The following is a 12,905-nucleotide window of genomic DNA, read 5'->3' as shown; positions in this document are numbered from 1 at the left end:
GTTTAAATGTTAAAAATTAAAACACAGCTATGTTCGAAAACTGTTAAAAAGATAGAACTGTTTTTCTATTCTATGCAATTTTTCCTGACGAGGGCCTCTGAAAGACGGCCGAAAAGGTTTGAACGTTAAAATATTTTTGTTGTTCATTTGCTGGAATTATCGCTTAGATGTGAAGTGGTTGTTTTAGTTTATATTTCCAGTTTGTGGGCCAGTTTTTTATGTCTGCTTAAAGATTATCTTTTTGTAAAATAGCAACTGCACACCGGGTTGAATGAAATAAATACGACTTACATGAACCTATAACCGATGCGTTTCCAATTAATCTATCATAGACGAACATTCTCATAACCCCTTCCGGGCTCTTCTTCAGGTGAAATAGCTGGATCGAACACCATAAAAAGGAAATTTGAATAAATCCAAACTCTGTTGAGTTTGAATCGTTCTTTTCGTTCGCTTGTTCCATCACGCGCTATGTTTGAAAGCGTTCGGAGCCAACGATCAATGTTCCAAGTCAAGAGAAAGATGTTATTATGATATTTAAAAACGTGCTTGTGCGATACATAATTATTTATTTAATGTTGTTCTCACACGTTCCCCTGTAGATTTTATTATATTTTAACACTTAGTAAATATTATTTCGTTGTTATTCTGTATGTAGTAGGTTTTGCCACGCCATGGATAGGCCGATTTCGTCCCTTGAATTAATACAAGTGGATGTGTCGTATGCCCTAAAAATTTCCATCTCTTCCAGCCATTTTAGGTGGTGAATGTGGGGTGTGGTGACAATTATCCGTGCTCTGTTGAAGTCCGTCACTATTTCGGGATCAGTGGCATAGGTGATAGTGATGTGGTGTGTCTGTTGTGCCAAATATCCGAGATGTGCTCTTTTATCCTAACCCCTAACGATCGTTTAGTCGATCCTACATATCTCAGATATTCGGCACAACAGACACACCACATCACTATCACCTATGCCACTGATCCCGAAATAGTGACGGACTTCAACAGAGCGCGGATAATTGTCACCACACCCCACATTCACCACCTAAAATGGCTGGAAGAGATGGAAATTTTTAGGGCATACGACACATCCACTTGTATTAATTCAAGGGACGAAATCGGCCTATCCATGGCGTGGCAAAACCTACTACATACAGAATAACAACGAAATAATATTTACTAAGTGTTAAAATATAATAAAATCTACAGGGGAACGTGTGAGAACAACATTAAATAAATAATTATGTATCGCACAAGCACGTTTTTAAATATCATAATAACATCTTTCTCTTGACTTGGAACATTGATCGTTGGCTCCGAACGCTTTCAAACATAGCGCGTGATGGAACAAGCAAACGAAAAGAACGATTCAAACTCAACAGAGTTTGGATTTATTCAAATTTCCTTTTTATGGTGTTCGATCCAGCTATTTCACCTGAAGAAGAGCCCGGAAGGGGTTATGAGAATGTTCGTCTATGATAGATTAATTGGATACGCATCGGTTATAGGTTCATGTAAGTCGTATTTATTTCATTCAACCCGGTGTGCAGTTGCTATTTTACAAAAAGATAATCTTTAAGCAGACATAAAAAACTGGCCCACAAACTGGAAATATAAACTAAAACAACCACTTCACACCTAAGCGATAATTCCAGCAAACGAACAATAAAAAAAGTTTAATGTTTAAACGTTTTCGGCCGTCTTTCAGAGGCCCTTGTCAGGAAAAATTGCATAGAACAGAAAAAACAGCTCTATCTTTAACAGTTTTCGAACATAGCTGTGTTCTAATTTTTAACATTTAATGTTTGAAAACTGTTAAAGATAGAGCTGTTTTTTCTGTTCTATGCAATTTTTCCTGACGAGGGCCTCTGAAAGACGGCCGAAAACGTTTAAACATTAAACCTTTTTTATTGTTCGTTTGCTGGAATTATCGCTTAGGTGTGAAGTGGTTGTTTTAGTTTATATTTCCAGTTTGTGTGTCAGTTTTTTATGCCAAATGTCATAACATATTGTTCTATTACTATATATGCAAAATGGTATATGACATATAATGAAATATTGAATCTTTACATGATCATAATTATCTCATTTTGACTCATATGTAAAATAATATTTGATTTCATATAAGATAATGAATTGTTATCTATATCAGAGATCTTTTATCATATGATTCATAATATAGTTATGATATGATTCATAAATAGTTTAAAGCAGTGTTTTTCAACCTGTGGGTTGCGACCCCCAGGGGGGTCGCGAAGCCTTACAGGGGGGTCACGGGTAGAAGTGTTTGAAGACAAGTGTTTGAAGGTCCTACACTACATAAAAAAAAAACTACAATTTCAGCGAGAATTACGGCCCACCCCAGAAAATGATAGCGGAAAAAGTGTTGAGCTGATTTGCAAAAAGAAATAAAAAGTAGAAAAAAAGAAGCTGAAAATTCAAATAATAATAAAAAAAAAGGTCAACAGTTCCCTGTGCCTAATGTTATAATTAAAGGAAGTTTCATACTTTATGTGTGTTAAATTATTGTCGATTCTTTTGAAATTTTCATTTTAATAAACAATAATTTGTCTCAACAGAAAGAATATTAAATACATAGTTTTTAAAATCACTGATATAGTTTTAATATGGCCCTAGGGGGGTCTCCAGAATTTTTTAATTTGTAAAGGGGTCGCGTATTCAAGAAGGTTGAAAAACACTGGTTTAAAGTAAATACAGTAGAAGTTTGTGATTCCAGTATCTGATAATCTGGTATCCTCTGAAAAATAGCCAATAAAATAAAATTGTCTTTCAATAAACTAAAATTGTCTTTTAATTCACTGTGAGGACTTTAGCATGCCAGATTAAGAGCAGACATGAGCCATCCTGAGCTGGAAGGGTTTATGTTAGATGAAAGGGATGGAAGGAAACATGCAAGAATTGACACATGGATCACAGTAATAAAATCTGTAAAAAAAGTAAAAAGTAAAAGAATAAAATTATTTATGATAAAGATACTATAAAAACATTTTAAAAAATGTAAAAACAAACAGCTGAAAAAGATCATATTCATGTGTCAAATCCCACATGTCTCCTTCCATCCCTTTCAACATTCACAATACAGTATTTGTAGTTGTGAATGTTGAATTTGTGAAATTGTTATTAAGATATAGACTCTTCCAGCTCAGGATTCTTCGAGTTTACTCTTACTGCATGGTCTATAGTACTCCACAAATTGGAATTTATTTGGACATGATGTCAAAAATTCAGCAAAGCTCAGCTATTTAGAAATATCAAGCTAAGCTGAGGTTTTGACAAGTGAGCTGTGAATTTGGACCAGAGCTGAGCTTGGGTGTATTGCAACAAATGCCAGTTTTGAAATTAAATTGCATCTGTAATAATAACAGATACACAGTATGTTGGATATGTTTTTATTTATCTGTTAATAAAATGAGGGCATTTAAGTAAACGCTACTTGAGCAGTAAACAATTGAACTATAAACAATTTTTAGATTAAGAGAAAGTAATAAAAGGTAACATTTTAAAACAATCATTTCTAGCAAAATCAGGTACATACAGTCCCAATAACTCAAAGTGGACAGGACTGATACTACCTCATATTACAAAAAAAACTTAGAATGTGACTAGAGTTGATCTGTGAGCTTCAATTCTGTACTCTAGCTCAGCTAGAGTATAGAATTGAAGCTCAACCATCAAAATCCTGAGATGTTGCTCAGCTTATTTAGTAGAATTCTAGTCACAGTGCACCTAAAAACATTGTAAAATCATACATATAAAGTACAAGTCTGAAAAATAAATACAGTAGAGCGTCGATTTTCCGAAAGTCAATCATCCGAAAGACTTCCAGTCGGCAAATTTAAATTTTCGCCAGTGCTGTGGCGCTTCAATCTTTGGCTATGTCTCGGGCTACTCAAATATTTTACATCTGACAGTAAATTAACATCTGAAGTAAAATTTTTTATTGTTTTTATATTTTTCAATATATTAATTTTGTCTGTACAAAATAAAAAAATACTTTTTAACGATACAATAGTTTTTGTTAGGCTTAACATCGACGAAAATTCAACGCGAAGCGACACGCAACGGATAAAAATTTCGACATCGGATATGTTAAACTATTCTTTCGTACGTAAATCAGTTATCCGAAATATCAGTTATCCGGACAACCCCAGTCCCCAATTGATTCGGAAAATCGACGCTCTACTGTATTACATTAATATGCAGCTAAATATGTGTATACAAATACAGTATGTGAATACAGTATTTGTATTGTGAATGTTGAATTTGTGAAATTAAGTTATTCATTAATCCTTTGTACTATCTACAGACCAATTAAAAAGTGTTTGTAAACAAATCAAAAGCATATGTCTGTGTATTGGTATAAAATGTACAACTTCTGTAAAATTCAGATCACATATAACTTATTGAATTTCAAAAAGAAAACAAAGTCCAGTAATACAACACCACTCAGGTTTCACAGTATAGGATTAATGAACTTCTATTGAATATCAAATCTAAATATTTTATATTAAAATAGCTTAAACAATATATATATAAAAATAATGTAATATAAAATACATACTATGATAAATTTAAATACAAACACTAAAACTGCTTTAAAATAATGCTGTGAATATTGTTATCTACTCTTATAAAAGTGAGATTTATAAAATTTGGATATTATTATATTTTCTCCTTGATCAAATTTTAAAAAATATTGTGGTATTTAAATCCTTATTCTTGAACAGTAAGATAAAAAATTATAGAATACAGAACAAAAATATTGTTATTTAGATGTTATCAGTATCAAAGTAAAATACTGTAGAAAACAAGTTTGATTTCTGACAGTAAACAATACAACTGGTGTTTTTATATAGCCAACAAATAAATATTTTTATTTTTGGGAGAGTGTATTTCTATTAATAACACAAGATTTTAATAAACCTTATTTTGTGCACATCTAATAATAATAATAATAATCTGAAATATTGTCATTGGATTTTAATTTTGTATCTATTATAAATAACTGACAAAGGTAAGATCTTGCATGGCTTTACTTCAGATATGATCTCATCCCTTACCACCATCTATCTACTCTCTTCCTTGATAAAGTTCAGAAATTTGATTAAATTTGTTAAAATTTGATTTATTCAAATTATGAAGACTCAAATTTTTATTTAAATTAAATATCTGTTATATTAAAATAATACAGTACTATTATTTTGTAAGTTATGTTATATTAAATTAACTAAGAATTTAAAATTATTTAAATTCTATTTTTAAATTTGTTTTTAATATTTCTTAGCCTCTTATTCTAAAATCGTTACCTGAACCTTATTCCACTGAAATTGCTTCCATAGCTAAAATCTCTAAAATTCCTATAGGTATTTATTTTTTGTTTTTAAGCATGATTTTACTTTATATATTTATCAATCAATATTACATTTCAGGGGAAATAATTTTATACAATATATTCTACGAGATTTTTACATTTTGTACTTCTGTTATTGTCCAAGATATAGAAGGTAAATTAAAATATATTAATTGTTTATTATTATTAAGCATGACAGTTCAAAATGGACTTTGTAACTTTCAAAAAATCTAGGAGTCTGATCAGAAGACTTACAGAATCAGTAGATCACATGAAGTTTTAACTTAAACAGTCATTTTGGTTTGATGTGAGCAGCATTAGTGATATGATTCTACTCTTTCTTTTAAATCTCACTGAGCTCAAAACTTGAATCAGTGTTGCAGTTACTGAGGTGACAATAGATATGTTGTTTCAAGTTGAATTCAGTTTTTCATTGACAATATCATCAATGCTACATCAAACCAAAATGGCTGTTTGAGCTAAAACTATGTATTTTGTTAAAAATTAAAGGTTCTACTGATTATGTAAGTCTTCTGATTAAATTCTATATTTTTTTAAAGTTGTAAAGTCCTTATTGAATCACCCTGTACTTTAATTTTCTTAGCTAAAAATTAAATTTATTTTGTAATTTACTGAAGTAATTAATTACAAAATTTAAACTATTGTTTTATTATAACATAAAAATTCAGAATTAATAACATAGAGCAAAATATCATATATTAAGTCAAATTAATAGGAGTTGGAAATCATGATTTTTTCATATTGTACTGAAAATATCTTAAAAGCACCAGATATTTCACCAATTAGTAATCAATCACTAATTTTTCAATACCTTGTTGCAAATAATTTTGCATATTTTAGGCTTCTTGTCATATTTTTTTGCATAAATATTCATAATTTTCAAATAAAACTGGTATATGACACTTGATATGCACTGTTAAAGAATGAAAGTAATGGTGACCAGAGATATGAAACAGATTGTAATAACTACTTAACAATTTTCATGAACTGTGTTTAAAACACAATTTAAACTGTTAGATGATCCATATATAAGCCAGATATGGTTCATCACTTGTGACAAACTGATTAATGTAAGAAGGCAAAATCAAGCAACATATCATCACTCATCAAAAAAACAACAAGAGAAACTCAAACAATGAAACAATAATGTGGCACCAAGAATACAGCAGATTATTAATAACTGTTTAACTAAGACTGGAAGCTTTTGTAACAATGGACATACCACCTTACAAAATTGACAATCCAAAAATGAGGGAATTTCTTAAGAAATGGATGAAACATAATCCACCAAATTGACAACACTGCAAAAAATATCTTTTCAAATAGAATCTTGCATTATAAACAACTTGAAAAGATAAACTTATTTGGTTGATGGAGGATGAAACAATCACCAAAAGTGAATAATAATTAATGTTTTAGCTGGAAATGAGTGTGCTGAGTTAAAAAAAAACGAAGACTTTTCTAATGTACAGCATATATATTTTTAATCTAAAAGTGTGTTCTTTTAGATTAAAAATATATATGCTGTGCATTTTAGAAGCAATTATTCAAGCCCTCAAATAATTTATAGTAAAAGCATTACATTCAAAAGTATTTTATTGTTTATCAGTAATAGCCACAAATAGGAAATTGTTGGAAAGATACTTAAAGGTTTAAAGCTTATTCATATAACTTGCTTGGCTCCTGGTCTTAATGTGATTGTTTAAAACAGGGATGTCCAACTCGCACCCCACATTGCGGCCCACTGCACCCTAAATTTTTTAGGTATATATTTTCATATATTTTGGTAATGTCGTAAAACTTATTCTCATTTCACTGAATACACTTTGATGTCATAATGACATAATTGGTATTAGACTGTTTTATCTAGACAACTGTTATGCATGTGGGGTAATACATACTGTTGTGAATAATTCTTTTCATGCATTAAAAACATCAAAACTGCTGAAAGAAATAGTTAAATGGGAATCACTCAACCTAACATTCTTAGAATTAAGACTAGTATCATAAAAGCAGATAATGACAATATTATAAAAGGAAGGTAATGTCAAAAATCGTATTGAATTTATTTTTATTTTGTGTGAGTATAATTTCTTTTTTTACTGTCAATAAAATTTAGTTAATATAAGGCTGTTTATCTCAACAATAGAGAAAGGGTTTGAACTGAAAATTTACAATTATTCACAAAAGCTGGATGAATCATTCATATAATAACTTATGGATACAAATTCACTGAGTTCAGCATTAATAAAGTTCCTTTAGTATTAACACAAGCACTTTCGACGAATGTATAATCTTGTTTTAGTTATTTGTCGAAACCGTGTCTTCTTTTTCTTGTTTCTTCTAATTCTATGTCACGAATTAAAAGTAGGTGTATGAATTAAATTCGGTGTACGAATTCTGTACGAATTAAAAGTAGGTGATGGAATTATTTGCCAAGTGTCGATAAATGCACCAAGTCGTGACATAGAATTAGAAGAATGTATAATCGTCGTCTTCAGGTGAAAAGAACAAATTTTAACAAGACAAACATGCAGGATGTTCCAAAGGAACAAAATATTTAAATTCAAACAGGCGTCCGGAAATTCTGTTAAGAACGTGCAAATAATTTTTGATATGTTCGAATTTTTATATTTTACGATGTTAGCGGCGCATGCATGGAAATGCTACTGCATTGGCGATACGATGTTAGGTGTGTTTTGCTTTGTAGGCGCCGATATAAGGCAATCTACACCCCGGGTAGATCGAGAGTGGGAACATTGCATGCTTCTGAAGTAGCCGTGAGAAGTGCTTCCCAGATAAACACAAGCCTTCGATTGTTGCAGCATTTAATTATTTCCGTTCTGGGCCATAACGGGTTGTAGCCTTGCTCGAGAACTTTTTTAGTGAGCTCAGTAGAACATGCGCCGCTAACATCGTAAAATATAAAAATTCGAACATATCAAAAATTATTTGCACATTCTTAACGGAATTTCCGGATGCCTGTTTGAATTTAAATATTTTGTTCCTTTGGAACATCCTGCACGTTTGTCTAGTTAAAATTTGTTCTTTTTACCTGAAGACGACGATTATACATTCATCGAAAGTGCTTGTGTTAATACTAAAGGAACTTTATTAACGCTGAACTCAGTGAATTTGTATCCATAAGTTATACAAACATTGGCGTGAGTTTTTAAATTTATTTTTTATTCATATACATATATAAGCAAACTTTAATTTAACAACAGTACACTTTAATTCAACTTTGACAAATGTTTTTCATCTAATGATAGATCTAAGCGAATTTGATCTATAGGAAATCAGTTTTAAGCAATATAGACCTGAAGCATTAGATTGAAAATGTTTATGAAAGTTGAATTAAAGTGTGCTGGTGTTAAAATTTATGTTTGTGTGCATATAACTGAAAATTTGTATCATTATGTTGTAATTTATTGGACTGCAATTTGAAAAAATTGTAGACCTATAAATTTCCACTGTTATCTGTCTGTCTTTCCTTAATCTCAAGAACGGAGTTAGATAGATGGAAGATGAAACCAGATAGGGAAACCTTAGGGAGAGGAGGATCTGATTAATTATCAATATATAAGAACTTCCAATGCAAACCAGAAGTCAAGTTATTTAATTCAATTCAAAAATTTTCCATGAAAGGTGTTAGATAGATGACTGGCATATTCTATTGTTAAAGGAAAAGTATGATATACAGAAAGAGCCACTACTAATTTGAGGTGGAGAGAACATATTTAAATTAAATTAATTAAAAATTGTGACGATGTCACAATAAATAATTGCTTGTTATAATTTACAAACCATTTGTGATGAAACTATTGCTTGATTTAAAATGCTTAAAAAGTTATAATAAATCATTTTTAAATGTGTATGGTTTGGGATATTTTGGTTTTTTAAAGTGAATATTATTCACATATTTTAACTTAATTTTGTGTCAAATTTTCCAGTCCCTAATAATTAATAATTATGTAACATTGCAAACATTAAAACTATTTTCATTCTTTGGCTAAAATCTATTTAAATTTATTTTTAAACTATATATTTAATTTGTATATTTTTTCTAGGAAATTTATATCATGGAAGAAATTTAGATTTTGGTATTTTTATGGGGTAAGAATGGTTTCAATATTAATATTAAAAATTTATCGACTTCTAATTCAATTATACAGTTTTTATGTCTAATGTAATTGATTTAATATAAAAAATAATTACAAAATTAAAAAGAATCCATAATTAATAAATTTCTGGAATAATCTGATTGATAAATTACAATTGGTCAAAAATTAAAAAACAATATTTTATAGTTGGGATGCTAAGAATCATACCTGGTTAATAACTGAAGCTCTTCAACAGACTTTAGCACAGTTGGAATTCTATAAAGGAAATAAATTACTTTACAAATCTGTAGGATTTGCAGGTTATGTTGGAGTAATTACAGCAATAAAACCAGTAAGTACAAAAACAAAAATAAATTTAATTAGGAATTATTAGTAAATTTCTTTTTCTTTTTCCAGAAACATTTTACTCTTACTGTCAATGAACGCTTTAAACTAAATGGAGGTTACATAGGTAAAATATATTGATTTTAAATATTGCATTACAGTATTTATATATCTTATTAATAACAACATTTTTCAAAAGGTATTATAGAGTGGATTCTAGGTTTTCATTCTAGTCATTGGATGGGATTTCTAACTCGAGATGTAATGGAAAAGTCTCCTAATTATACAACTGCAAAGCATATTTTAGCAAGAACAGAACTAATTGCTCCTGTTTATTTTATTTTGGGTGGAAATAAAAAAGGCGAGGTATGCACATAAATCTTTCAATAATCAAATTTTTTCTGTTTATTGATGTTTAAAATTCTTCTTTTTTATTCATATATATCCATCTAGGCTTGTATAATAACCAGAGATAGAGGTACAAATAAAGCAGATATATTAACTATGGGAAATGGGTGGTATGTGCTTCAAACAAATTATGATCACTGGAAAAATCCTCCATTCTTTGATGATAGGAGGACTCCTGCAATAAAATGCCTTAATAAAATGACCCAAAAAGTAATTATTTTAAAAATGTTTTAAGCCAGTAAATTTCAACTTTGTAACATTACATTAACATGTAATTTCTTTCTTACAGAATGCCTCATTTGCTGGTATATTTAATGTTCTTTCTACTCAACCAAATTTAAATAAAGTAAGTTCATATTAATTCTTTTTGCCTCTGTGTCCTTACTTTTATTGATTTTTGATTATATCCTTGTATACTTTGGACTTTATTTATTAATAGGACTTATTACACTGGTGTAGTTTCTGTTTAGTAAATAGAGGAAATTTGCTAAATGGAAACTACACCAGTAATAACTAATAAGTCCTATTAATAAACAAAGTCCAATGTAGACAAGTACATAATCAAAAATCAAAGTTCATAGTATGTCAAATAATTAATAAGTATTATTTTAATAATTTAATGATGAAAGAATCATTGATCTTATATATTATTAACAGCTTACTGCATATACTTCATTAATGGAAGCAAGAACAGGAAAATTAGAAACATATTTGCAATATTGTGACGATCCATGTTGGCCTTGGTAGGACAAAGAAATTATAATTGTAATTTCAAAAAATGAAAATGAAAGTTGATTTCCCAAATATAGTAAACAATTATTATTACAGTATTATTAAGTTTAAAATAACTGATGTAAAAGTAAATTATTTATTAAATTAAATATTTAATAAATTTTTCTTCAAAATAAAGTCTTATTTCATATAAATACTACGTTTTTTCTAGTTTTATAATATTGTCATAAATACATTTAAAATATCATTATACATAATAATTGTATAAAATTTAATTTAAATATTGACAAAACATCAAATTTATTTGGATAAAGTACATCCAATTGGACACATTTATAAGGGCAAAGTACTGAACATCCAATTCTTGAATTTCATAAATCATCATGCAAATTTAAAATGTTTTAAAATTATTATGTACTAACAATTTAGTCTATGAATTTAAATTTGAATTAAACAAAGCTAAATATCTCTAAAAATATATTAGAAAAAATTTTCAGTTTTTAATATGCATCATATTAAAAAACTACTTTATTTATTTAAACATCATATGAATGGGTTTGACAGATTAATATAAAAATTTAAATTTACAGAATAATTTTAGAGGATGAATTTAAGTGGTCTAATCTTAATCAAACTTAATGTGACAAAGAGATCAAAGAACTTTCAAACAAAATTTTTAAAACTTTTTTAAATCATACGATATTAAAATTGCATTTACTTGCTTCTATTGAATGTAACATAAATAGTTTGACATAGTTTGGCAAAAAAATTATATATATATGCTAGATGAGTCTATTTCATTCAGTCCCTTTTTTTAAATAAATAGTTTGCACATAGAAATAATTTTGAAATAAATAATTCAGTATAAATTTAAATTAAGAAATAGAATTAATTTTATACAGTTGAATTTCATTGAGAAATTTCACTTCTTATTTCGTCATCTTTATATATATGAAGCAAGGCAATGATGTACTAATGCAGAAATGAAACAAACTAAAATATAGAAATCATGTTATGGACAGTGATGTCATTCAGATCAATCCACTAAACCAGGATGTTAAAAATATCCATTTGCCAAACTGATTATATTATATAAAATATTTTGCACAACAATGTTTTTTAATCTGTTTAAAATTAGCTATTGTCCTCATTTTTATGTATGTTAATTCATGTAAATAATAATCTGCAAATATTATCAATTATTTCTATGAATTTTATGGGCCCACCAATTGTTAAGCAGTTCAGTTCCCAAAACATTGGGAGTTTGGTCGTGGATTTGCTCTTTCCCAGGATGGGCTGGCCACGTGGAGTTCTCTGGGTTTTCTCCAGGTCTTTAAAATTGTAACGCCCAAATAGGGGCCAGTTATCCTTAGAAAGACCTCCCAGAAGGCATCCCCCTTAGGCAGATCGCCCAAGTGTTGTGTTGCTATAACTTAACAAACAACAATAAAATGAATCTTATGTTAGTGTCACAAAAATTAACCCATCAAAAAACCACACTGCTTCTGCTACCACAAGAAATCATTGTGGTACAGAGATCAAAACAAATAAACTGTAGTCTCTCCCCGAATAAGAATGGAGCCAATATTCATTATCTACATGTTCAAAAGAGGTTGGATTGATGCAAAAGTTTCTGGAATTTTCTAAACCTCTAGAATATTCAGAATTATTCTCAGACAGATGGCATCTAAAAGTTTCTTATGGAATGTGAAAATGTCATTCTATGAGGAGATACCAAGTTTTTAAATACAGTCAAACCTCGATTTTCAGGTAAGATTGCAGATGTGAACGACGCTGTAAGGACCTTAACACAGCTGTATAACATGCCCACAGGAGCAAATAAGTCAAAGGAACCATATCTCTAAATGTGGCTCCTTGCAAGATATAGCCTCCCGAAATTATCGTAAAGCCTACTTCCAGGCACT

At 29.5% G+C, this 12,905-nt stretch overlaps 1 protein-coding gene across 1 annotated transcript in view; it reads left to right on the top strand.

Annotated features, from left to right (window-relative positions):
• The window catches only part of LOC111623012 (acid ceramidase-like), a 22,261-nt gene extending 11,146 nt beyond the window's left edge, over nucleotides 1–11,115 (top strand). Inside the window, exons 5-13 of the mRNA XM_023365492.1 lie at nucleotides 5,306–5,384; nucleotides 5,451–5,525; nucleotides 9,463–9,508; nucleotides 9,703–9,847; nucleotides 9,913–9,967; nucleotides 10,040–10,206; nucleotides 10,294–10,458; nucleotides 10,538–10,594; nucleotides 10,906–11,115. Of these exons, the coding sequence (XP_023221260.1) occupies nucleotides 5,306–5,384; nucleotides 5,451–5,525; nucleotides 9,463–9,508; nucleotides 9,703–9,847; nucleotides 9,913–9,967; nucleotides 10,040–10,206; nucleotides 10,294–10,458; nucleotides 10,538–10,594; nucleotides 10,906–10,995 (879 nt within the window). The 3' untranslated portion in view covers nucleotides 10,996–11,115. The remainder of the gene's footprint in view (nucleotides 1–5,305; nucleotides 5,385–5,450; nucleotides 5,526–9,462; nucleotides 9,509–9,702; nucleotides 9,848–9,912; nucleotides 9,968–10,039; nucleotides 10,207–10,293; nucleotides 10,459–10,537; nucleotides 10,595–10,905) is intronic.
• The last annotated feature ends 1,790 nt before the right edge of the window (nucleotides 11,116–12,905 follow it).

The sequence above is a fragment of the Centruroides sculpturatus genome, unplaced genomic scaffold, assembly GCF_000671375.1.
Source record: "Centruroides sculpturatus isolate CEXI.00-Female unplaced genomic scaffold, Cexi_2.0 scaffold343, whole genome shotgun sequence".
Taxonomy (NCBI): Eukaryota; Metazoa; Arthropoda; class Arachnida; order Scorpiones; family Buthidae; genus Centruroides; species Centruroides sculpturatus.
This window is presented reverse-complemented; position numbering and strand designations above follow the sequence as displayed.